Source organism: Taudactylus pleione, unplaced genomic scaffold (genome assembly GCF_031769625.1).
Source record: "Taudactylus pleione unplaced genomic scaffold, aTauple2 ptg000122l, whole genome shotgun sequence".
In the NCBI taxonomy this organism is placed as follows: Eukaryota; Metazoa; Chordata; class Amphibia; order Anura; family Myobatrachidae; genus Taudactylus; species Taudactylus pleione.
Window position 1 is genome coordinate 2,219,217 of NW_028284524.1, and position 26,322 is coordinate 2,245,538.

The 26,322-nt window shown below is 46.9% G+C and overlaps 2 protein-coding genes across 2 annotated transcripts in view; both read right to left on the bottom strand.

The window, feature by feature from the left end:
- Nucleotides 1–257: 257 nt before the first annotated feature.
- UBXN4 (UBX domain protein 4) overlaps nt 258–26,322 on the bottom strand; it is a 33,068-nt gene continuing 7,003 nt past the window's right edge. Inside the window, exons 4-13 of the mRNA XM_088472254.1 lie at nt 18,682–18,800; nt 18,187–18,349; nt 17,505–17,604; nt 15,542–15,596; nt 15,000–15,164; nt 8,054–8,181; nt 7,873–7,975; nt 6,755–6,886; nt 1,341–1,552; nt 258–1,017 (exon numbers count right to left, since the gene is read on the bottom strand). Coding sequence (XP_088328380.1) covers nt 882–1,017; nt 1,341–1,552; nt 6,755–6,886; nt 7,873–7,975; nt 8,054–8,181; nt 15,000–15,164; nt 15,542–15,596; nt 17,505–17,604; nt 18,187–18,349; nt 18,682–18,800 — 1,313 coding nt within the window. The 3' untranslated portion in view covers nt 258–881. The remainder of the gene's footprint in view (nt 1,018–1,340; nt 1,553–6,754; nt 6,887–7,872; nt 7,976–8,053; nt 8,182–14,999; nt 15,165–15,541; nt 15,597–17,504; nt 17,605–18,186; nt 18,350–18,681; nt 18,801–26,322) is intronic.
- LOC148524002 (uncharacterized) lies at nt 9,687–11,692 on the bottom strand. The gene is made up of 2 exons (XM_088472253.1): nt 11,482–11,692; nt 9,687–11,443 (listed from the first exon to the last, which is right to left on the bottom strand). Exons 1-2 carry the CDS (start codon nt 11,609–11,611, stop codon nt 9,705–9,707), a joined length of 1,869 nt encoding a protein of 622 aa, XP_088328379.1. The 5' UTR covers nt 11,612–11,692; the 3' UTR covers nt 9,687–9,704.

Below are 26,322 nucleotides of genomic sequence, written 5' to 3' on the forward strand. Positions count from 1 at the left end.
GTACTGTGGCGACTGTAATAATAATAATAGACTGAGTAAATGCCATCTCATTTGTGTAATCGAAAAAAACAGCCACTCACATTTGCATGCTATGAAATGCACTTAAATATAACTCAATCAACAGAACATTTTAATCCTTATCGCAACGCATTTCGCGGTACCGTTTGTACTCATTGTATCTGATGTAACCAATATTCTGTAGAACATAAAAAAAAAAAAACTCAAGAGGATAAAAAAATAAAACAAGTCTGTCAATCTTATAGTACTAATGTTTATATAGAAGTAACATGTTACAAATATATATAAATCAATATTTTCTTTGCACACCACTGCTGAAAAGATGGAAATAAAGTCCTGATATATTGTTTTATGGAACAGCTCAATTATTATAACAAAAAAAAAAATCTTCTAGGGACCCTAAAAAAAACAAAAATATTTATTGAAAAAAAACTTTATTGGCAACATTTGAAATTGATGAAACTGGAGTCTTCCTGCATTGGTGAAGAAAACCAGTAAGTATAAATAAGTTATGGATTATGGCATTTAAAATTGCTGAGACATTACAGTATCAAAACCTGTGTCTGGAAAACCCCGGCCTACAGTGGAAAAAAAGCGAGCTAAATAAAAAGGATCTGAGGTGTCACAGGGTTTAGAGTTTATCCAACAAAAAAGAAATCCTCTTTATTAAATAAGCTTATTCTACAGGGAGCAGCGTCTTCAAGAACAAAAAGCTTCATTAGAAATGATTTCCGGATACTAATTTCATGCATTGAGCTAAGTAATCAGTGGCCGTATGACTGTGATTAAAATACAGGAGCCCCCAACTGCGGCAATGTGGCAAAACAAACCAAAATCTCAATCATCCTCCATCAATCCCACTTCTACATCTGTTGAGTAGAGTTCCCATTCCACGTATTGTTTTCATCCTCGTCGTCCTGAGTCCTCAATCGATAGATTTTACCTTCTTTTTTAAATTCATCTGCTCGTTTATCAAGTACTCGTTTTCTAACCACATCCCTGGAGAACGCAGAAAGGAAAAAATGGTCAGTAAATTCATGAGGGATATTTATGATGATTCTGTCCCACAAATGTAAAATGAATCAGGTTTTTTGACAAAAGGGGGCTTTAGGTTTACGGCTCTCTATTTTACAGATTCATAAATGTCTCCATTACTTATGAATTAGAGGGAAAAGACAAGGATTGCAGCAGAGAAAGCAGCATTAAGCCTAGCATATATGATCATTTCTCACAGAGTGTACTGGGTGTCCACATTTACACCAAGTATCAAGAATTACCTCCAAGCCCTCAGCTACGTGGTGGCAAGCTTCCTATACACTTACTTCTTTGGGTCCGAACTGTTGGATGCTGGGGAATTTGCGGTATCCTGCTGTGGATAAGCAGCTCTGTCCATGTTTTGTGCTGGTGGAGGGCTGCCAAATAGGAAATTGCTCAGAAACCTCCATACTGCAAGGAGGGGATACAATAGTGTACTCAATAGTCCCCAGACGCCAGTATCTGATGACGACACGATGGACCGCGCTGGCCTCCCAGCCTGCAATTAGGAAAGAATGATTTAACTATACATAACTACATATACAATCATAACTATATACGTTATGTATTACATATTGTTTTCACGCACAGTCGCTGCGTTCACCATTGGCAGTGTCTCTTAAGTATATAATTACAATATTATGGCTAAAGCCAATGTCTCTTCAGTGTATAACTATAATATTGTGATGTGATTAATGTGGACTATTAAGGTTCTGTTACAAAGTGCATTTGTTGCCTGCATATAGTGGGAAGCAGCGATTATGTGTAATAAACCAATGTGACATTGCTGAGACACTTATTATTCATGAGATTCACTAAGAAAAAGTGATAATTTGCTTAATCATTCACAAGAGGGTGCTTCCAAGTGCCAGGTACTTTCCAATGATTACAATTGTGGAAGGAGGATGAACCCCTCCCTTTATATTTTATCAACATTAAAAGCATTTTCACAGACGGAAGATTTGTCATCAGGATGTTTCTCACTGCTGTAATTCATCAGGCCCCCACCATTCAATTATGCTAAACAAGAAGCAGGATGTGTACCAGAAGGAAGGCAGCATGAGAAAATCTCAACTATACAAGTCGTTATTAACACACTGAGTTATGCCCCCTCTTTACCTTACCCATCTACCCTTTTCAGAGCATCCACAGTGTGAGAGCTGGAGCTCCGGCACGATAGTGTGGGCTATTATGTGACGGCAGGGAAAGCTGGGAAGCAACCTGGAGTGAGTGTCCAGATTGGCTAAATGGCTGTTAGTGGGTAGAGTCCTACTCTCCTCTGCCTATTTCAATTGTGGACAGTTTAAATTTAACAGAGGGGTCATATATTAATTTATAATAATCATGAAATGTAAAGAATATGGGAGCAACCTGTGCCACTCCAGCTGCTGTGGAACTACATATCCCAGCATGACCTGCCAGTTTAGCTGCTAAAAATGCTGGGATCTGTAGTTCCACAACAACTAGAGTGCTATAGGTTGACTAAACCCGGACTCACTGGTTACTTGACTACCCATTTTGACATGATCACTTGATATCTGTATAAAATGAATGCAAACTATTTTTCCCAAATAACCTTATAACATGTATGTTTGACCCATAAATCAGTCCATTTTCACAGTTTACTATTGTCCCTAGTTGGTAAAATAATTCTGTACCATGTCCATAATTTACTTTACTATATGGTGGCTTTGAAATAGTTTAAAAAAAAAAGAAAAGGAGAGGGTAAGTAAAACTTACCCTTGTTAACTCTCTTTCCTCGAAGTCCATAGGGAGACATTGGAGTGTAGGTGGAACGTGGAGGACCGGACACCAACAGCAAAGCTTTTCAATTCCAGAATGCTCTGGTCCTTCCCCCTATACCCCGCCTGCAGCCCAAGGGCACTTCAGTTTTGTGAACAAGCTCAAAGCAGGAGGATAGGAGAGAAGGAAGACTGGTACACTGAGGAATCACACTCTCACACAGAGGAAACAAGTGACCAGGAGTAGAAACCCATAGAGGCTAGGAGCATCAGGGCGGGGGCCCTGTGGACCGTATGAATTTCGAAGAAAGTTAAAGTTTTACCATAACGCTCCTTTTCTTCTTCAGGGTCCATAGGGATCCACAGGGAGACCGTCCCAAAGCAGTTGTTCAAAGGAGGGAATGCTCCTGAGCCGATAGGATGCTTCCTTTGGGCGTTGGGTTCTCCTGAGAGGCAAATGTATCAAAGGCATAAAACCTAAGAAAGGTGTGCACAGGTGGCCGCCTTACATAGCTGTTCAGCTGAGGCGCCACGCTGGGCTGCCCACGAGGGCCCCACAGAGCGAGCAGAATGAGCAGATACTGAAGTCGGCACAAGGAAGGCCAGTCTGCGTGTAAGCCTGTGAGATAGTCATGCAAATCCATCTGGCCAGATCCGTTTGTTAGCTAGCCATCCCTTCCTGTGGAATCCGTATAGGACGAAGACTGAGTCCGATTTCCTGATGGAAGTAGTACGGTACACGTAGATCTTCAGAGCACGGACCACATCCAAAGAGGCCTCGCCTGTTGAGAGGTCTGGTGATTTAAAGGCCGGAACTACGATTTCCTCATTCAGGTGGAAGCCAGAAACCACCTCGGGAAGGAAGCCTGGGCGTGTTCGAAGAACAGCCATCTCCTGATGAAATATTAAAAAGAGGGAGCGACATGAAAGCGCCCCTAAATTCAATACCCGATGTACAGATGCTATAGCCAGAAGAAACAGTCTTTGCAGTGAGCCACTTGACATCCACTGATTTCAGGGGTTCGAATGGAGGTTCCTGAAGTGCTTGGAGCACCACTGACAAATCCCATGGAGCAACAGTATGTTGTACACGTAGAACACCTTGCATAAAGGTGTGAACATCCGGTATAGTAGCAATTTAGCACTGAACCCAGATAGACAAAGCGGAGACCTGCACTTTCAGAGATGCTAGGCAGAGGCCTAGATCCAATGCAGCCTGAAGAAAGGCAAGAATTTGAGAAACCTTAAAGACTAGCAGGTCATAGTTTCTTGTAGCACACCACTGGAAATATGTATGCCAAATTCTGTGGTAAATCCTGGCTGAGGCAGGTTTACGTGCTCTGAGCATGGTCTGGACCACAGAGCTGGAAAAACCCTTAGCCGTTAGGAGAGATATCTCAAGAGCCAAGTCGTTAAAGACAGACAGGCTAGGTCCAGATGTAGACATGGACCCTGAGACAACAGGTCTACTTGTAGAGGAAGTTGAAAAGGAACGTCTATGGAGAGTCTTTGAATTTCGGAGTACCAATGACGTCTGGGCCAAGCCGGAGCTATGAACAGGACTGTGCCCCCCTCCTTTCGGAACTTTTCGAAGCAGGGATATTGGAGGGAAGAGATATGCCAAATGGAAGTTCTATTCTTTTTGCAGCATTTGCTGAAAAACCGTAGAGGTATTAGCCAAACTCTGTAGCGAGGTAGACAGTAGGTCTACCCATGGGGGAGGCAAAGGATTTGCAGGGAGTACCTGCTGTGGCTATCCCATAGGGGGAGCTACCATGGAGACTGCTACTTGGTCCACAAGTTTTGCCAGCATTAGTGAAAAGGCAGCCCAGGGTGAGTCCAGAGAGAGAGAGACCGGGGCTGATGGGCCTGGGGCTGTGTAACAATTAATACAGAGACCATCCTGAATGAGGTCCTCTGTGGCTAAGCCCGCACAGCAGGACTTACAAGACACCAGAGTAGGAGAAGCAGCATCAGGCTGCTTGGTTATTCTTTTCTCTGCCAGCCATTGCCGAAATAATAACAAAATACACAGTATGATCCAGTGCAGTGAACACCCTGGATAATATGGCACAGTGTATCGTGCAACCACGTTATAAAGTATGTGATAGCACTCACAAGTATCTGGGAAATGTGAGGTACCCCCTATACCTTAGTATGTCAGGGTATAGTAGAATAAAGAGAAAGGTATAAGATGTACAAAATAGAAAAGTAGAGATTAGCGCTAGCACAAGTCACATACAAACGCAGAAAAACATTACATGTTTACAATGGGCAATAAAATCAACTACACAGACCACAGTGGCTGGTAAGATATAGCACTGTATTACCTGGCCCGTGGGAAAGATATACAGGGAGACTGTAGCCAGCGTTCCCAGAGACCTGCTTGCAGAAAATGGCTGCCGTGCATCTCTGGAAAGGCGGAGGGTGAGGGAGGAGCAACACAGGGAACACCAAGATCGCAGTGGAATGGCGCCCTGGACAGGGGGAGGGGCTGCAGGAAGAGCACCTGCTCCCCTTGCTGACATTAACCACCGGGTCCCCTGGCCTCCTTACATATGCCCTACGCCAGTATGTTATATGCCCCGATGGTCTAGTTGAATCGTGGGCGCACCAGTGTCCACATCAGTGCCTCCGGTCTGTCTCCTGAGACCGGAGGCTAGACTGCGCAACAATGCGGGTCCACCTTACCTGTCCCCTGAATTCCGGGCTGCATTCTGGGGTCCAAGAAGCCTGCTAGCTAGTCCCCACGGAGCCCCGCCGGGAGTACCTAGCACAGGCTTGGAGTCACGGCGCCTTGGAGGGGTGATGGGGTGGCAGCACAGACCTCCGGAGGACAGTCTGGTGCTGCTCGTCCGTTATAGTAAAACAAATAGAAATAAATTAAGTCATAAAATAAAAGCTTGGGCTGCTTAATGCAGCCTTCTGTTATAATGGTGATCCAGCTCCTGCTGGACACCAACGAAACTGAAGTGCCCTCAGGCTGTGAGCGGGGTATAGGGGGGAAGGACCGGAGCAACCTAAGATTGAAAAGCTTTGCTGTTGGTGTCCGGTCTTCCAGGACCCACCTACACCCCAAAGTCTCCCTGTGGAGCCCTATGGACCCGGACGAAGAAATACCAATGTTTATTACATTTGAATCACCTTTGCTATAGGATTTTTTTTTGTGGTCTTAAGGTGCCCATACATCAGCGACTATTTGTCGCGATGCGATGGGAAATACCGGCGTTTCCGGGTGGAAACGCCGACCTCCCACCATCGATGTTCTGCGATCCATCGCCGGATCGCAGACAGTTCACATGCTAAATGTCGGCGATTTGACATTTGCGATCATTTTTTGATCACGATCGTCAAATCGCCGAAATCCAACATGTTGGATTTCTGCGATCCTGCGATGCCGGGTTGCAGCATCGCGGCAATCCATCGCTAATGTATGGGGCCCATTAAGCTGAGGCCATTTTTTCACTTTTCTACGTATCGTGGAAAGATACAATTTTTGAATATGAATTTGCTTTGATACATTCGGGTAGTCCTTTATTACCACCACAATAAAAAGTGATTATTTTCTCATGAAAAATATGTGATTAATATCACATCTGCCCCTATGACTCATGCCTTATAGATATCACCAGTCAATAGTGAATGGATAGGCTGTATTCACATTGGCTTATTTCATCTCAAGTGCAGACAATAAGTACACTTTAAAGGATGGAGCAAAGCAATGAGATTCTGGGGACTTTACAATAGTGACACTGTTTACACTAGTGATGCTGTGGACGCAACTACACTCTTCGGGGAATAAGTGCCACAATGAATACAAAACGGTATTTGCCCCATTGAACAATTGATCAGAAGCAGAACAGTTGATCCCTACTTGGCCTCTGACAAGTTAAGTTCAAATTAAACTAGGCTATAGTGTTTTCACAGAGCAAAATGATAGCAATTTACAGTACACCTACCGGCAAGATGACTATTGATGCACCGGGTGCAAGTTCCAAAGACAGCAAAGATTTCCCATAATCCTCTTTGGTAAAGTCCCTTCGAGGAAACATAGCTGCCAAGGTAAAATTGCCGTAGGTGTTCCCAACGTTCTGAGAGCACAAGACAGAAACCATATTAAAGTTCTGCACCAGCCTTACACTGATCTTACTAATTATTTTTGCAATATAAAATATTTTGCCTTCAACTTGAAACCTGTAGTAGATATATATATCTATCTATCTATCTATCTATCTAATTTAATTATTGTTTCTCTCCGGAAATCAGGTACAAATGTAACCGGCTAGTGTGTAATAAGCAGACTGGCGGCACAGTTATATACAATATTCTGTATTTATTCATTATAAAAACTTCCAATTATATAAAACTTTCTCTTACCAATAAAAACAAGGGTAAAATGCACCCGTCACCTGCACAGATTACTGGCAACCAGTGGCATCAACACTTGGCACTTTGTGCCACAATACATATTGTTTCATGGTAAATTGGTAGGCCGCCTTCTTGACGTCACTGGTAACTAGTAAACTTATGTAGGCGTCGGGTGAACTTTTAAAATTTTCCGTATTTCAAGGCACTTTACTTTTACCGTGACGTGCAGTGAGGTAAATGGCTGGGGAGGCACTGGCTAGTATCAGAGCCAGATTTACCCATACATATATAACCCGAGGGTTCATGTGGGCATTATACAAAGGTGCAGCATATATAGTGCTGGAAATTTGGTGAGTTTTGATCAGGGATGTGTGGAAAAGGTAGACAGGGGAGGCAGTGCCTCACCTGCCATACACTTTTTACTCCAGAATTTTGACTATAATAATGATTATAATAATACAAAGAAGCTATTTATAAAATTCTTATAATTTTTATAGTAAAATTTGTGGAGTATACCCAAGTTTGACCGGAAAGGCTCTGCCTCACCTGACTGCACGTCAATGCACTTTTAAACATAAAATACACACATATCCACGGAGGCACTAATGTGATGAGTATATCACGCAAATTTGAATCTTCATACATAACAGATGATTGTGCAAGTGTGCCTATTCTCCAGCATTACTTGCCTGGGAGTAAGGACACTTACCTGTGCTGCATACTGCCGTGCTTCCTCCAGAAGGGATTCAGATGGGAACTGATTAGTGAAGGAAGAGCCATCAGGAAGTCTGAAATGTATCCTGGCGACAGTCCTGAAACAGGGGAGAGAACAGTGAAGCGCAGGTATAATGACAGACAGAGAATTGCAGAGCCAAGGAGATGGCATTAACCTTCGTTCTCTTTGTGCTGCCTCCTTCCGGGCCTCCATCTCAGCCTGTCGTGCCTGTAATTCTGCTGCCTTTGCTGCCTCTTGTTCTTCTTTAGACTTTGCAAAACGAGCAGCTCGATCAGCACGATCCTGTAAAAGAAAATCCCAAAAACAGGATTTTGGTACTTACCGTTAAATCCATTTCTCCGATTCCACAGGGGACACTGGAGCTTCATGACAGTGGGGTATAGACGGTGGGTTGAGTTGAGCCTGGCACTTTAAAAATCTACAAGTGTGACTGGCTCCTCCCCCTCTATGCCCCATCAGCCCCAGTTTTAAAGAACTGAGCCCGAGAGGAGACGGAGAACAGACTGAAGAACAGAGAAGGAGAACAGGAAAGAAACAATCCAACATACTGACACACTGCAGGAACACAACTGGCTGCAGGGATAAACAGTCACACAACAAAAACAGACCAAACTGCAACAGAACTGAAGCAGAACAAGTAATTGATAACAGGCAAGAAGCACTGGGTGGGCGTCCAGTGTCCCCTGTGGAATCGGAGAAATGGATTTAACGGTAAGTACCAAAATCCTGTTTTCTCCATCATCCACTAGGGGACACTGGAGCTTCATGACAGTGGGGACGTCCCAAAGCTACCCTCCTGGGGGGGGGAGAGTGCTGAACACCCTGCAAGACACTGCGACCAAAATTTGAAGCAGAAGCCGCAAAAGTGTCAAATCTGTAGAAACGTACAAAAGTATGAACCGAAGACCACGTAGCTGCTCTACAAAGCTGTGAAGCCGAGACACCTCTACGTGCCGCCCAAGAAGTACCCACAGAGCGCGTAGAATGCGCAGAAATGGATACCGGCGGTGGTCGAGCAGAAGCAACATATGCCTGACGAATAGTCAGACGAATCCACCTGGCCAAAGTCTGCTTAGATGCAGGCCAGCCACGCCGATTGGCATCATAAAGGACGAACAGAGCCTCTGATTTACGTAGTCCCTCAGTACGGGCCACATAAATGCGAAGTGCCCGAACCACATCCAAAGAGTGAGAATCCCCGGAAGAGTCCGACAACGCTGGGACTACAATCGGTTGATTCAGATGAAAACCCGAAACCACCTTGGGCAAAAAGGAAGGGCGGGTACGAAGTTCCGCCCGATCTTCGTGAAAAATCAAGTAAGGAGAACGGCAGGACAAGGCTCCAAGTTCAGACACTCGTCTGGCCGAAGCCAGGGCCAATAAAAGGATCATCTTCCAAGTCAAATACTTCAATTCCACATCCTGCAAAGGCTCAAAGGTGGATGACTGAAGAAAAGATAAAACAAGATTCAGGTCCCATGGAGCCGTGGGTGGCACAAAGGGGGGCTGAATTCTAAGTACCCCTTGAAAAAAGGTCTGAACCTCCGGAATCAGAGCTAGGCGACGCTGGAAAAAAATAGAAAGAGCAGAAATCTGCACTTTAAGCGATCCCAAGCGTAGGCCCGCATCAAGGCCTTTTTGAAGAAAAAGAAGAAGACGAGGTAAATGAAAAGAGGAAGTGGAAGATCCACGACCCTCACACCAGGAGATATAAGCCCTCCAAATGCGATGATAATGCGCTGATGTTACCGGTTTTCTAGCCCTAAGCATGGTAGGAATGACCGACCTAGGAACACCACGGCTTCTTAGTATGGCGGTCTCAATAGCCACGCCGTTAAACGAAGCCGCCGTAAATCTGGGTACACACATGGACCCTGCTGTAGAAGGTCCGATCGTAGCGGAAGAGGCCAAGGTTCGTCTGCCAGAAGGAATAAGAGATCGGAGTACCAAACCCGACTAGGCCAATCCGGAGCCACTAGGATGACGGTGGACGACTCTCGTTTGATCCACTTGAGAATCCGAGGGAGAAGCGGAAACGGTGGGAACAGGTACACAAGGCTGTACGGCCAAGGGATCAGTAAAGCATCTGCTCCCACCGCTGCCGGATCCATGGTCCTGGAGCAGTAAAGGGGTAGTTGATGATTTATCCGTGATGCCATCAGGTCTATCTGTGGTTTCCCCCATCTGCAAACCAATTGATGAAAGACCTCGGGATGAAGGGACCACTCCCCGGGATGAAGATCCTGACGACTGAGGTAGTCCGCTTCCCAGTTGTCGACTCCCAGAATAAACACTGCGGAAATTACCTCTACGTGTCTTTCTGCCCACAGAAGGATGCGACTGGCTTCTCTCATTGCCAGACGACTGCGGGTTCCTCCTTGGCGATTTATGTATGCCACTGCAGTGGCGTTGTCGGATTGTATCCGAACCGGAAGTCCTCGTAACAGAGGAGCAGCCTGTATCAAAGCTCTGTAGACTGCCCGCAGTTCGAGAACATTGATTGGTAAGAGGGATTCCTGCTGCGACCAAAACCCCTGGAAGTGACTGCCCAGAACCACAGTTCCCCATCCGCGGAGGCTGGCGTCCGTGGTGACCAAGATCCAATTCCAAATTCCAAAGCGCCGACCCGCTAACAGATGCTCCGTCCGAAGCCACCAGAGCAAGGGTATGCGGGTCCGGGGAGACAGACGCACCAGCCGATGCATCTGTAGGTGGGACCCGGACCATTGAGACAGAAGATCCAGTTGAAAAATTCTGGAGTGAAATCTGCCGAATTGGATGGCCTCGAAGGAAGCCACCATTTTTCCCAGGAGACGGATGCAAAGATGCACGGACACTTTCCTGGGTCTGAGCACCAAACGAACCAGCTCCTGTATGGCTATGGCCTTGTCCCTTGGCAAGAATACACGAAGCAGAACAGTGTCTAGAATCATTCCTAGGAACTGAAGTCTCTGGGACGGCATCAACTGAGACTTCTGGAAGTTCACAATCCATCCGTGTTGAATGAGAATCTGATGTGTAAGGGACACTTGGTGTAAAAGGACTTCTGCCGTTGGAGCCTTGATGAGTAAATCGTCTAGGTACGGAACTATCGTCACCCCCCGAGAGCGCAAGTGGGATACCATGACGGCCATCACCTTGGTGAATACCCTGGGAGCTGACGAGAGACCGAACGGCAGGGCCTGAAACTGGTAATGAGCTTCCTTGATGGCAAATCTGAGGAAATCCTGGTGAGGAACCCAAATTGGGACATGCAGATAGGCGTCCTTGATATCGATCAACACCAGAAACTCTCCTGCCTCTAGTCCTGCAATGACAGAATGGAGAGACTCCATTTTGAACCGGTGAAATGAAAGATACTGGTTCAAGGATTTCAGATTCAGAATGGGTCTGACTGACCCATCCGGTTTCGGAACCACAAAAAGGTTTGAGTAAAACCCTTGTTGTCTTTGTGCAGTGGGAACCGCCACCAGAACCTCGGCCAGCAAAAGTTTCTCGATCGCTTGACGCAAAATTAGTTGCTTCAAGGGATCGACGGGCAAACCTGTTGTAAAATAACGCACAGGAGGAGTGAAAGCGAACTCGATCTTGTATCCCTGAGATACCAGATTCCGAACCCAAGTGTCTGGAGAAGTCCATCTCCAAACCTCCGAGAAACGCTGGAGGCGAGCCCCCACCTTCGGATCTCCGAGATGGGATGGGAGCCCGTCATGCCACAGGCTTGTCTGCTGGCTTGGGATCTGGACGGTGGGCATTAGTCGCTTGACGTCCTCTAGCACGGCCTCCTCGCCCCGCTGAAGACGAACCTCGCGATCGTCCCTGAAATCTTGCAGATGCTCGAAAGGAACGAAATGAAGGTCCCCTAAACGAGCGACGTGGAGGAGGTGCTGATGAAGGTAGAAAAGTACTCTTACCTCCAGTGGCCAGCGAGATCCACTTGTCCAGCTCTGGACCAAATAAAATATCGCCTGTGAAAGGAAGAGCTTCCACTGCTCTCTTTGACTCAGCATCCGCTTGCCAGGCACGAAGCCAAAGTGCCCGGCGAGCAGAGATCGCCGAAGCAGAAATCCTAGCGCCTACCTGGCCGATATCTCTGGAGGCGTCTCCTAAGTATACTGCAGACTCCTGAATATGTTCTGCCAAGGTAATCAGATCTGCCCGCGGAGTGTTGGATTTAAGACCCTCAGTCAATTGTTCTACCCACTTTTCCACAGCCTTGTTGACCCAAGATCCTACCAAGGCCGGCCGGAGAAGAGCACCTGCAGCCGTATAAATGGATTTCAAAGTGGTTTCTAATCTCCGCTCTGAGGTTTCCTTCAATGTAGTAGCTCCTGGAACCGGTAACGTGGTCTTCTTTGACAACCGAGAAACCGAAGAATCCACAGGTGGCGGGGTCTCCCACCTCTTTCTATTTTCGGCAGGAAACGGGTAAAGAGAAAAAACGCTTAGGAATCTGGAATTTACGGTCCGGATTCTGCCAAGCTGCCGTCATCTGTTCGTCCAACTGGAGAGAAACAGGGAATGTGATAGCAATCTTCTGTGACCTGGCAAACAAGGAGTCTTCTAACGATTCTGGAGCTTCCGGGCCAGAAATCTTAAGAACTTCCCTCACCGCTAGGATATGTGAATCAATACCTTGCATTGCCTCAGGTTCTTGTGAGTAAGTCTCTACGTCTGATTCGTCCAGCATCTCCCCTTCCTCCTGAGACGAATGATCCGCTGCCGAGTCCTCATCCAACTGGAGAACCGCCGGAAGAGCCCTCTTCTTAGATGAGCGACTTACCGTAGCTTCAGGAGCTTTAGACGCAGAACCCATAACCTGAGCAAGGCTATTCACCAAGCGGACTAAATTCTGAGCCCACGCTGGTTCTGTTGCTAGAAAAGAAGGGTGAGATGTGCTAGGTAGATCTCTGGCGGCCTCCCGTTCCCTACGGGAAGCGGCTAATTCAGAAGAAAGATCCGCCATGACCCCTGCCAAACTATTTATGAAGGAGGGAGTGACAGACTGCGTGCTAGCACTCTCTGCTTCACACGTCTCGCACAGGGAAGACCCTTCGGAGCGAGCATGGGTAAATTTTTTCCTGCACTTACTGCAGGCAAACAGCTTTTGTGAAGCAGCTTTTTCTGTTCTGGATGTCATCATTTACTCACAGACAGACACCACATACAACTCAGTAGTGCAAAAGGAGTATAGGGAGAAGCAGAATTTCAATAATAATGCTACTCAAGTATGGGTGCAGACAGAGCAATAAGGGAGGAGCAGAATTTCAATAATAATGCTACTCAGGATGCAGACAGAGCAGTATAGGAGGAGCAGAATTTCAATAATAATGCAGCTCAGTAACAGGGGCAGACAGTGCAATATAAGGGAGGAGCAGAATCAATAAAAAAAAAAAACAGAAGGTAGTGAACTACCTTACTGTAATTACAGACCCCCTGTAGAAGCTCAGTCTTCTCCCCTTCGATCCGCTCTAGCTCTACAGAGACGCCACTCCCTCTCAGAGCGCGCCAAACTAGCCCAGCAGTGAAGGAGGAAGAGGAGGAGGGCCTATAAGCTCCACCCCCTTTTGTCAATGGCCGCCGCTATTATATGCGCGCGGCATAGCCCTGCATCCCAGCCGCACGCGGGGGCCAGCGGCACGACTGCCGCCAGTGATTAACGTGCCGATGCCTTTACACAAGCACCGGCACGCACAGGTAGGACCGCCGCTTCCTCTGCAGAGCCTACCTAACAGCCAGCGCTGGTGTTCTTCCACAACACCAGCGTGGCACTGACAGCCGCGCGCTGTTAAAAAACCCCAGCAAATTATTTTCACCTCTCCTGCTAGACAGGAGAGGTGTGCATACTCACAGGGCTGCTGCGGCCAGAGCGCTGGGCTGTGAGGGGAGAGCGGGGACCCGGACACAAGCCAGTGTTAGCTGTGGCGGGCCCCGCTGAGTCTGATGACTCCTTCACTGCCAAAAGGCAGCCTCCCCTCCATAGGGTGACCGGACACAGGCTGCAGTAGCCGTGTGGTCCCCTCTCTGGCGGCTCCCACGATGCAGGCAGACTGTCACAGCTAACAGTCTGCCTGTCCTCTTGTTTCTGCTTTATAAATTATATATATATACTTAAGGGCTGGAGACAGCCCCTGTGCACCGGCTCTACTCGGGCACATTCTAAAAACTGGGGCTGATGGGGCATAGAGGTGGAGGAGCCAGTCACACTTGTAGATTTTTAAAGTGCCAGGCTCAACTCAACCCACCGTCAATACCCCACTGTCATGAAGCTCCAGTGTCCCCTAGTGGATGAAGGAGAAATTGTAATTTCCAGGATAATATTAAACTCCCCAAAAGGCACATTATGTTGGCAAAGGATTACAAGGATTGACTGAAACTACAGTAAACTGTACAAGTAAATGCATTTTACCAATACATGAATTTGATTATTCTGTACAATTATATGTTTAAACATATGGCAAAATAATATAGCTGGAATGAACACTAAAGGATTTTAAAACAAAACGTTATCTCTCTCTATTATACATATAGAGCCACCTGTAAGCTACAATGGTATGCGTTTGGCGGTCTGGATGCCGACGGTTACATTACCAGCGCCAGAATACTGACGCCATTCAGAATCCAGACGCCGGCATCCCGACAGCCTGATGCCGAAGGCAAGTAGCAGGGCTGCGGGGAGGGTATGGGGTTAGGGTTAGGTTGCGGTGAGGGGGAGGTTAGGTTTAGGCACTAGGGAGGGGGGGAGGAGGCTAGGTTCAGGCTCAGGCACCAGGGAGGGAGAATTAGGGTAGGGAGGGGATTGTCGGTATGCTAACCCTCCCCAAGTGTCGGTATGTTAACCCGGTCGGGATCCAAGCGTTGGGATGCTGACCACCTGAATCCCGTCTGTCGGTATTACATACCAATTCCGCTACAATGGAATTACAAAGGCAGGTCACCAAAGTATTCAGTAAGTATTTTAAATACAAATATCCAACAGTAAACAGTGTTGGAAAAAATAATTTCCCACCACTTCAGCTGATCATACTATGCATCCTAATCTCAAATGTGATAAGCGATGGGAGAAAATCAGGTGCAGACAGAAAGCGCATCTACAGTACCTGGGCAATCTGCTGTCTAATCCGCTCCAAGGCAGCTTTATCCTCGGCCTTCTCCCGGTTCCTCTCATCCAGTGCCCGTTTGGCCTGATCATCCTCCTGTTTTCTTTTATACTCCAGCATATCTTTACCCACTTTTCTCCTTTCAATCTCTCTTTTGATGTCTTTCTGCAGAAACCAGAGAAAGGGATTTTAAAAAATCCTGACGCAGGGAACATTCAGCACGTTTCACTGCAAGCTCACACTGTAATACGAAAGATGAACATCCCATTTAGAAGTGCAGACTTTCGTACCTGCGAGATCATTTTGGTGCCACAGGGGCATTAGTAGTACGGTAAGGCTCGATTTACATAAGGTGTTGGAAATCAAACCTGCCTACACATGTATTAACAAACCAGCTGTAAAATGCAAAAACGCTACACAACTGTGTACTAATCTACATCATGGCATAACAAGGGTGTGGGAGGGGGCGGAGTGATGAACAAGGGTGCATGGTGGCAGTGACTCCTCAAGCTAATGCAAAAGAGCAGATCATTCTTACTTACCTCTTGTTCATCCTTCTTTTTCTGCTCACTTTTCTTTTCCAGCAGTGAGGCTAGCCTAAATCAAACAAATACAGATTGGCAGCAAGCTCATATATGTGCAAACATTTTGGGGTTTACTTACGAAGTGCCAGGTGTTTATGCCCCATATTTAAAAGGGCAATGCTTTTATGAGCTGTGTCTTGCAAGTAAAAGCAGTGCCCTTTTAAATATTGTGCATAAACAGGGTGTCGGGTTGTAAATAAAACCCCCAAGAGTCTACAGAAATAATATTTTAAGTGAAGACCATCAGTATTTCAAAACATTTGTCTCCATATTATGGTTTGGAATATACAGGTTCAAAGTGTCAGTCCATGAGCTTTGCCCAGCAGTTATCTACTCCTGACAATACAGCTGGAGAAAAGCACTACAGAAATAAAATTATTATTAGAAAACCTCTTACTCCTTTCATTCATGTACTGTAGCCAGGCACAGAATACCCAGGCTATTGGCAGCGATGATAATGTTTGTTTACAGACTACTGGAAAGCAACAAACCATTCTGATGGAGGCAGAACAGCTACAAGAATAATGGCTAAAGCTCCAAACTGGGCAAAATTTTAGTTACAAAAAAAATGTAGCTTAAAACGAAGTCCTCCAAAATGGTGGCTGCTGATCCCCCACTGCAATTTGCTCCTCTTGCGCCTGCTGATAGTGGTTAGATATGCTCATTTACAGTCCCTCTTGGGAGAACAGGTGTTTCCTCTTTCCCCTCTCTGCTATCCACCTCCCCCTGGGCATGACACATTGAGATTTCTACCATTATGTCTGTTCATCTAATAGCTTTTGGATTCTCAGACTCACCTTGTATACGATACGTCTGCTGTAACAACCAGACTCTGAACTATTTACCTTTTGCAATTCATACGGTTTCTGAGAATGTAATATATATATCTCAGTATAATTTGCAGTGAAGATGGTAGCGTAACAAAGTTTGAAAGTAGGTGCACAAAGAGGGGTCACTCCATCTCCGAAATCAAACGAAATTTGGATTTTCATATGCAACAATTTCAAGGGTGTACCGTGACTACACAACATCAGGGAGGACATATGGCGTGCAACACTGCTGTGGTTAACGGAAAAAAAAAAAACCGTGGACGATCGTGGAAAGCGTACTCTGGCATGCATTGTAACAGCAGACCGGCATATGACATTGCCACAGGTAAAAGCAAAACTTAATGCGTCACCCACAAGTCACATCAGCGTTCACACAGTGCAACGTCCCCATTCTTCAATGGGGAAACCACCCTGCATCCTTAGGACATGTCCCCAAAGGTAAACTGCATTAAAAAAATATTACAAAAAATAAAAATAAAGAAGACCTCAAAAAATTACTGTGGAAAAGTGGGGCAAAAAAGTACAAAGTTGGGGTACAAACTTAAAAACTAGCAAAATAGACTTTGGGGGGGGGGGATTTCTGCAAGTATGGGGGAGGTTTTTTTTTTTATTGCAGGTGCTTGCTGAAGGTGCATTTTTTAAGGCCTCACTTTTGTGATTTTCAACCATGCTTGCACCCATTTTCATGTACCCCAAATTTGAATTTGCTGGGACTAGTTGTTATTTCCAATAAAAAAAAAACCCTGCTAAACGCTATTCTTCACCACTTGTTCAAAGACGCTAATTAGCAGCTAATGAGAGCATTTAAGTACCCCAAATGGCTTCAGCAGGGCTATTCGGGGCCCTCTACCATGATCCCCAATGTTAGTGTATCTTTTGGGGGGTGTCAGGCTGATTTCCCCAAATCTGACAGCACTTTTAGCCTGTTTGCGTTTCGACGGGACGAATTGAATACAAGGGATAAGCGGGGACGCACGCAATACTTTTTCGCATGGAAAACCCAGCGATGACGGCGAAAAGTACGGGACTTTTCACATCTAATTGAATATGCCCCATAATGTATGACATGCTTTAAAGAAGAAAAAGCCAACCTCTGCATTTCTTCTGTCGTGTCTTTGGCTGTCGTGCCACTGGCATCTTCTTGAAGCTGCTCTGCTTGGTCAGCGGGTGCATCCTCGCCTTGTGCTGGGACTGTTAGAACAATAGAACATGAATTAAATGGAGTCGTAAAAAATGCTGTAGTTCATGCAGTTGAGAGACTATTTGCAACTACGCATGTGCGAAAAGTTCTGAAAACCCCTATGATGCATGTGTTACACAGATTGTACGCACAAAGGTGCTGTGCCATCAATTCAGATGGTATCAAAAAGGTGGCGGAAAAGTGATGGGCAGTTACTGGTAGGTGGTTAGAAGTGCACAAAAGAATGGGCCGTTCATGGGAATATAATGGGAGCGTCGTGGGTGTGTCAACGTGAGTGGCTGCGTTCCCAGACGCACAACTGCAACCATAGGAGGCCACGGTCAGATGGCGCCACTGCACCTGCCACAGGGCTGGTGCAGTTTTCGATGGTGCGACCAAGGGTGACTTCTAAGGACCTACCAATCAGTATTACAGTGTGCACAGGCGCTAAAAGTATGCATCTCAGTCCTTACACATTCAGCCACATGGATGTACAGAAGGGAAGGAGTTTGTATGCCATTTGCATAAACTCACAGATGGACGACCGCCAATACGCGTTGCTGCGTTCGCTTCGCCATGCGCCAGAATCTGACCTGATGAAGTTACTGGGGGTGTGGGCTGTGTCTCTGCAGGTGGTAAATCTTCTGATTGTAGATTACACTGAGATGCAGAATAGGATTCAGTAGAACTGCTCACTGGAGAATTGGTAGACAGGTGTGACTCTTCTGGGAACCTATCATTGTTTCCAGAGTGCATCTACAAGTAGATGGAAACAATTAGTGATCCACCCAGACCAAAGACAGAATCTTAATTCTCTGCAATATCCACAATAACTTACTTTACCAGTGATCACATTGAAAGAGTTACAAAATACAAACTGATCTAATGTCACAAGAGTTAAGTGGCAGCTTTATAGGCCCATGTGGTAAAGAAAGAGTTAAAAATTGAAGCAAGGCAGAAATACAAGTCCCTAAATAAATTTCAATGAAATATAATAAGAGGCTTTGTGGCATTGGCAGGGCTCCCTGGCTGCTCTGCAAACCAACTAAGATCAAACATGACAAATATAACTGGGAGGCAAACAGCACCTGTTTAACTTTGGTTATCTTTGCTATTAATTCCTCTGCAGCTATACTGCCAGCTATTACTTCCAGCGGAATTCCATTCTCGCCAATGAAGAAGCTGGATGGGACACACACCACAGGATCTGAGAAACTGCAAGTAAAGGGTCATAAGCAGGAATCTTGACACAAACATGCACTACTCCTGGCTGCACAAACAAGCTGCAGTTATGCTAGCTGTATAATATAGCAATAAACGTCAGCATTACAAGCAACACTATGTGCTTGCATATGAGTGAATGATAAGCACAGATATTCTAAGAACTTACCCTTGTTATCTCTTTCTACGAGGTCCATAGGGTCCACAGGGTGACCTTGGGGTATAGGTGATGCAGAGTCATCCTGGCACCTTAGGCAGCAAATTCTTCTCCCAGGATGCAACGGGTCTCCCTCTATACCCTACCCCTGGGCAATAGACTCCTCAGTTACGTAGCAAGCCAAAGGCCGGAGGAGAATAAAAGAGAAAAGAATCACATTCTCACACAGAAGGAGACTGAAAACCGGTGACCAGAGCAAAGCCCAAATGAAGCACAGGTGCGTCAGGGCGGGTGCCCTGTGGACCCTATGGACCTCGCAGAAAGAGATAACAAGGGTAAGTTCTTACCATATCTCTACTTTTCTACTTCAGGATCCATAGAAGATCCACAGGGTGACCTTGGGGATTCCCAAAACAGAATCCTCAGGGGCGGGGACGCTCCTGCGCAGAAAGGAGAATCCTCTGCCCGAAAGAAGCATCCTGAGTGACAAATGTATCAAAACAGTAATACCTCAAAAAGATATGAATAGAAGACCACGTGGCCGCCTTACAAAGCTTTACAGCTGAGGCACCACGACGAGCTGCCCACGAAGGGCCCACAGACAGAGTAGAATGAGCAGTAACAGAGGGCGGGCCTGGAAGCCTCATGAATGTAAGCCTCAGAGATAGTCATTCGAAGCCATCTAGCCAAAGTTAGTTTATTGGCTGGCCATCCGCTCTTGTGGAAACCATAAAGAACAAACAAGGAGTCAGGTTTCCAGAGAGACCTGGTACGATCCACATAAATCTTGAGGGCACGTACCACATCCAATGAGGCCTCCCCTGCCTAGAGGTCTGGGGAATTAAAGGCCGGCACAATAATTTCTTCATTAATGTGGAAACTAGAGACCACCTTAGGAAGGAACCCAGGGCGAGTTCGAAGCACTGCCCTGTCCTTGTGAAAAACTAGAAATGGGGAACAAGAGAGCCCCCAAATCAGTAACACTTCTGGCCAGAAGAAAAACAACACAGTCTTGGCAGCAAGCCATTTGAGATCCACTGAGCCCAGTGGTTCAAAGGGAGGGCTCTGGAGGGCCCTAAGGACAACAGCCAAATCCCAAGGCGCTACAGGAGGGACAAAGGCAGGCTGGATACGAAGGACTCCGTGCAGAAAAGTGCGAATGTCAGGAAGAGGAGCAATCCTTCGCTGAAACCACACTGAAAGGGCAGAGATATGGACCTTAAGTGTAGCAAGGCAGAGACCAAGGTCCAAACCAGCTTGCAGGAAAGCCAACACTCTGGGTATCCTAAACACCTGGGGGTCATAACTTTTTGGACGACAATTCAAAATAGGTATGCCATAACCTGTGGTAAATTCTAGCAGAAGCAGGTTTACGTGCTCTGAGCATGGTGTTAACAACAGGGCCGGAAAACCCTTGGACTTTAAGAGGGATGTCTCAAGAGTCACGCCGTCAAAGACAGACGACCCAGTTCTGAGAAGAGGCAAGGACCCTGAGACAACAGGTCCGGACGTTGAGGCAACAGCCACAGAGTGTCGATGGAGAGACTCCGAAGATCTGAGTACCATGGACGTCGGGGCCACACTGGAGCCAACAGCAGGACATTGCGTCCCTCTTGTTTGAACTTTCGAAGAACGCGAGAAAGAAGGGATAACGGGAGAAACAGGTACATAAACTGGAAGGTCCACCTGACTGACAGAGCATCCACCAGGAAAGCCTTAGAGTCCCTTGTCCGAGACGCGTACAGTGACAGTTTGTGATTTTGTCGAGAGGCCATGAGGTCCACATCTGGAAGGCCCCACTTGTCCACTAGGAGCTGAAACACTTCTTGGTGCAGAGACCATTCCCCGGGATGCACGTCATGACGGCTGAGGAAGTCTGCTTCCCAATTCAGCACTCCTGGAATGAACACCGCCAATATGGCTGGTAGATGGCCTTCCGCCCATGTCAGGACGCGCGACACCTCTATCATAGCTGCCTGACTTAGAGTTCCCCCTTGACGGTTTAGGTAAGCCACCATCGTGGCATTGTCTGACTGCACTTGTACGGGCTTTCCGTGAAGCAGCAAGTTTGACTTGTTGCAGGGCCTTGAAAACTGCCCGCAGTTCCAATATGTTGATTGGTAGCGCAGATTCCTCTGCGGTCTACCTTCCCTGAAAGGAGTGTGAACCTACCACTGCATCCCAACCCGAAGACTGGCATCCGTTGTCAGAAGGACCCAGTCAGAGATCCATAAGGGACGCCCTTTGGTGCGGTGGACAGTCTGCAGCCACCAAGTTAACGATAGGCGCACCTCCGGAGAGAGCACCATCATTTGAGTCCGTATATGATGGGGTAATCCGTCCCACTTGGCGGAGAAGAGGATCGATTTCTGCAGAGGCCGGGAATGAAACTGGGCATACTCCACCATGTCGAACACAGACACCATAGATCCCAGTAACTGCATCGCTGAGTGGACTGACACTCGGCAAGTGTGAAGGCATCTGCGTACATGCATCTGCAAAGTGGAGATCTTTTCTGCTGTCAGAAATATCCACAGATAGGTGGCCCTTACTGCCATGACCTTTGTAAACACCTGAGGTGCAGTTGCAAAGCCAAATGGTAGACCGTGAAACTGGAAATATTGTTGTGACACAGCGAACCTGAGAAACGTTGGCGAGTTGAAGTGATCGGAATATGCAGGTACGCATCCTCGATATAGCCAGTATAACTGAGGGTAGGGTTTCCATCCTGAGCCTGGGTACCCTGAGGAATTTGTTCAGGGACCAGAGATTGAGAATAGGACGGTAAGAACAGTTTGGTTTCTGGACCACAAAAAGGCTGGAATAATACCCCGTTCCCCTTTGGGACATTGGGACTGGTACAATGACTCCTGCCTGTAGCAAGGATTGTACCACCTGTTGAATAGCTAAAGCCTTGTGCGCGTTTTTCGGAAGTCCTGTGCAAAAGAAATGATGGGGAGACCTTCTGCGGAAGGAGAGGGCGTACCCCAGAGAGACCATTTCCTTCACCCAGGAATCTGTGGTAGCCTGACACCAGTACTGGGTGAGCAGAAGAAGTCGGCCTCCCACCCTGGGGTCCCCCTAGGAGGAGGCCCATCTCAGCAAGTGGAGAGCTTGTCATCGGGCTTGGCAGCCGGACGTCTGGTACTCCAAGGCTTCTTTTTAGACCTGGCAGATTTCTTGGAGGTGGATGGCCTGGGAAAGGACTGTTCTAGCCTTACCTGGGGCCTGATAGGTCCCAAAGGACGGAGTCCCCGAAGAGGCTGGAGCCGAAGGCAGACAAGCCGACTTAGCTGCTAAGGTATTCACAATTTTGTCCAAATCAGGGCCAAACAAGACTTTACAGTTATAAGGCAAACATTCCAACCCCTTCTTGCATTCCGCATCAGGCCTCCAAGAACGGAGCCACAGAGAGCGGCGAGCCGCAACGGCCGCCGAAGAAATCCTGGCATCTAGCAAGCCAATATGCAATTGCTGCCTCATTCAGCTGTTCTCTGGTAGCATTTGGGGATAAGGATGTTTCCAGGCCATTAGCCCAACATTCCATGGCCCGAGCAACCCAGCAAATGGCCATAGCTGGTCTGCACGCAGCCCCCGAAAGGGAATAAACAGATTTAAGGCAGACCTCTACCTTCCTATGTGTAGAATCCTTCAGGGACGACATGAAAGGCATAGGTAGTGTTGCGCTTTACCAAGCGCATGACATGGGAAATCCACTGTCGGTGGAGTACCCCACTTGGCAAAATAATTCTCAGCAAAGGGATAAGCAGGGACTAGATGCTTCTGCGGTTGATACCTCTTCCCCAGCATTTTCCAAGCTACCTCCAAGTGATTCACCAGTTGGTCAGACAATGGGAAAGTAGCCTCAGTCACCTTTTCTTCCATGAAATATGCATGCCTAGATTTAGGAACAGGAGGCTCATCCTCTTCAATGATCAGGGCTGCCTGCACAACCTGTATGAGACCTGGAATATATATATTTGACTTGATCCCTGCCTCTTGAGGAGTGGGCTCAGAGTCAGACTCTTCCAGAAGCAGTCCATCACCACATCATTTTCATCCCATACAGTAGATTGCGACGACAGCAAGACCCTTTTAGCCAGTCTGTTGACGGGTGCGTCAGTCTGCCGTACCTCAGTCGCACCTTGCAATATAGCAGGAACTGTTTTAACCCACTGGGGGAGCAATACCTGTGAAGGTGCAGATGGTTGCAGCAGGTTCTGTGCTGGCAAAAGGTGCTACGGTTGAAAACTGAATTGTGGAAACACAGGATGGCCTGCCAAACACCCCACAATGGTTCTCAGTACTTTCGCAAAGCACTCCCATGGCAGCTCCTGCTGAGCGGCAGAAGCAGCAGAGGGATACAACACTGCAAACATAACTCCTCAGAGGCTATGTCCCCCGCCCCTAACATCGCTGTACATTTTTACAGAACAGTTTAGTAGGAGCTACATTAGGCACATCACTCTCGCTGCCAGACATAGTGAAGAGGATGCCACTTTATAGATGTGACTGCATAGTAAGGTCGTAGACTGCGACATTAGCTGCACTCGCACAACACCAGTGCTATGGCTTAGAACAGCAGAATAGGTACAGGGATAGCAAAAAACAGCTGACAGTACAGAGAGAAAGTCAGATAGACAGCACTAGCATACAGTCGCAGACGATGCACAACAATACCTGGTCTTAGTGGCACTTTCTGGTCAACCACACAGACTTGGAGTTTAGTAGGACAAAAGTGCTATATACACTAACCACCACGAGGAGAAGAGGTATGTCAGGGGACCCGAACTCCACACCGCCTACCGAGAGCTGCGACATGCAGCCAGGCGAAATGGCCGCTGAAGAACCCAAGGGGGGTGGAGCCGGAAGAAGAAAGCTGTCACAGCCCAGCCAGACCGCAGTGGAAAGGTGCGCTGTGCAGTGGGGAGGAGCCAGCTGTAAACAGAGAGGGCTGTCTCCCCTGGCCAGCGATTAACCCCTAGGACGCTGGAGCATTCCCGCAAAACACCAACCCGCTGTCGCAGGCGGCTTTGTGGAAGCGCAGGACTCAGTGCCTGGCTCCATACGCCATCAACCCCAGGGAGTACCCAGCCCTGGAGGAAAAAGACTGCGATTCTGCAAGCACCACCGCGGTGCATGTCGCCCCGTAGCGTCCGGCCACAGTCTAGGGATACTCCGGGGTCCCTGCTAGCCAAGACCCCAGAAGCACGTCGAGATCCCCGTATCAGTACCAGCCTCTCTGCGCCAGCGGTGTGATGATGCGGCAGTGCGAACTTCCACCAGACTGTCCGCGCTGCCGCACTTAGAGGAATCTTCAACTTCAGGGGCTATTAGCAACAGCCCCACTGTGTGTTCAGTGACTCGACTCCGGCCGGGCACCCAACGAAAACTGAGGAGCCTCTGGCCTGGGGGCAGGGTATAGAGGGAGACCCGTTGCATCCTGGGAGAATAATTTACTGTGTAAGGTGCCAGACGACCCTGCATCACCTATACCCCAAGGTCACCCCGTGCACCTTCTATGGATCCTTGAGTAGAAATTATTATTACTCTTCTGGATTCCAGCACAACAAATACACAACTTGTCTCGAGAGCTACCTCACCACAAACAAACATATATATATATATATATATATATATATATATATATATATATATATAATATTTTAGGGATGTGCAGGCTCGGATAGGTTCGAGTTTGCACGTTGAGTTCGGATTTTTCCCTCCAAAAAAACGGAACTCAGAAAGAGACAAAACGTCATCTTACATGGACGAACATCATCATTCCTGGACATCATTCCTGGACAAAATACACACACACACACACAGTCAGGTGCATAAATATTGGGACATTGACAGAATTTCCATATTTTGGCCTCTATTCACCACCACAATGGTTTTGAAATTAAACAAACAAGATGTGCTTTAACTGCAGACTTTCAGATTTAATTTGAGGGTAGTTACATCCAAATCAGGTGAACGGTGTAGGAATTACAACGGTTTCTATATGTGCCTCCCACTTTTTAAGGGGCCAAAAGTAATTAAACAATCCTAAATCTAACTATTACTTTTTAATACTTTGTTGCAAATCCTTTGCAGGCAATTACAGCCTGAAGTCTGGAACGCATAGACATCACCAGACACTGGGTTTCATCCCTGGTGATGCTCTGCCAGGCTTCTACTGCAAATGTCTTCAGTTCCTGCTTGTTCTTGGGGAATTTTCCCTTCAGTTTTGTCTTCATCAAGTGAAATGCATGCTCAATTGGATTCATGTCAGGGGATTGACTTGGCCATTGCATAACATTCCACTTTTTAGCCTTAAAATCTCTTTGGTTGCTTTTGCGGTATGCTTCGGGTCATTGTCCATCTGCACTGTGAAGCGCTGTCCAATGAGTTCTGAAGCAGTTGACTGAATATGAGCATATAATATTGCCCGAAACACTTCAGAATTCATTCTGCTGTAATTATATATATATATATATATATATATATATTATATATATATATATATATATTACCGATTGACGGGATGCCGGCTCTCAGTACACTGATAACGGCATCCCGAAGGTTCAGATCCCGATAGGGGAACGGTGAGTACTGTCCTATTTACCCCTTAACCCTCCTTTTCTGTACCCTAATACTAACCCTCCCTACCCTGCACCCTAATTCCCCCGGTAAGTGCCTAAACCTAACCCTCCCCCTTTGTGCTTAACCCCAACCTTCCCCCCTTAATGCCTAACCCTAAACCCCCCAGGTGGTGCCTGAACCTAACCCGAACCTCCCCCCTCCCACAGCCTAACACTAAACATCCCCCGGGGTGCCTAAACTTAAGTCCCCCATCCTGCGGCTAATGCTCACCTTTCCGCTATGTCCTTATGATCGGGATGCTGTCTGCCGGGATGTCGGGATTTTGCGCACCAATGTTGTCTCAGTATTCGGTATAACGATGCCGGCGTTCAGGCAGACGGCATCCAGCTTGTAGGGATGCTGACCGCATCCCATATAAATCTATATCTCATGTAGAGGGTAGCAGTAGCCCTTCCCCTCTAACTTTGGGATGTTCTGGACAGATGGAGTGCACTCCACCGTCTATAGTAAGAGTCTAATTGCCAAAACTTTTGTTATAGAGTCCATCACACTATATTAGACTGACAATGCTGTTATTAATAAATGTAACTCGCTATAACGGAAGCTGGATAGAACAGGTAACATCATCTTGCATGGACAGTACACAAAACAATAACAAATGTTATTTATTTATGTGGGTGAAGTTATTTCCATTTCCCAACAGCTCATACCTTTTTCCATAGTGAATTAGTCTTCCAGTTTCATCTATGGTTGATATTTAATT

What these genes read in the sequence shown, in the direction of transcription:
- LOC148524002 (XM_088472253.1), bottom strand. Translation starts at nt 11,611, where the DNA reads ATGACGGGCTCCCATCCCATCTCGGAGATCCGAAGGTGGGGGCTCGCC. An exon ending in TCTCAGGGATACAAGATCGA is followed by an intron (nt 11,444 to 11,481) that starts GTTCGCTTTCAC and finishes ATTTTACAACAG; the next exon opens with GTTTGCCCGTCGATCCCTTG.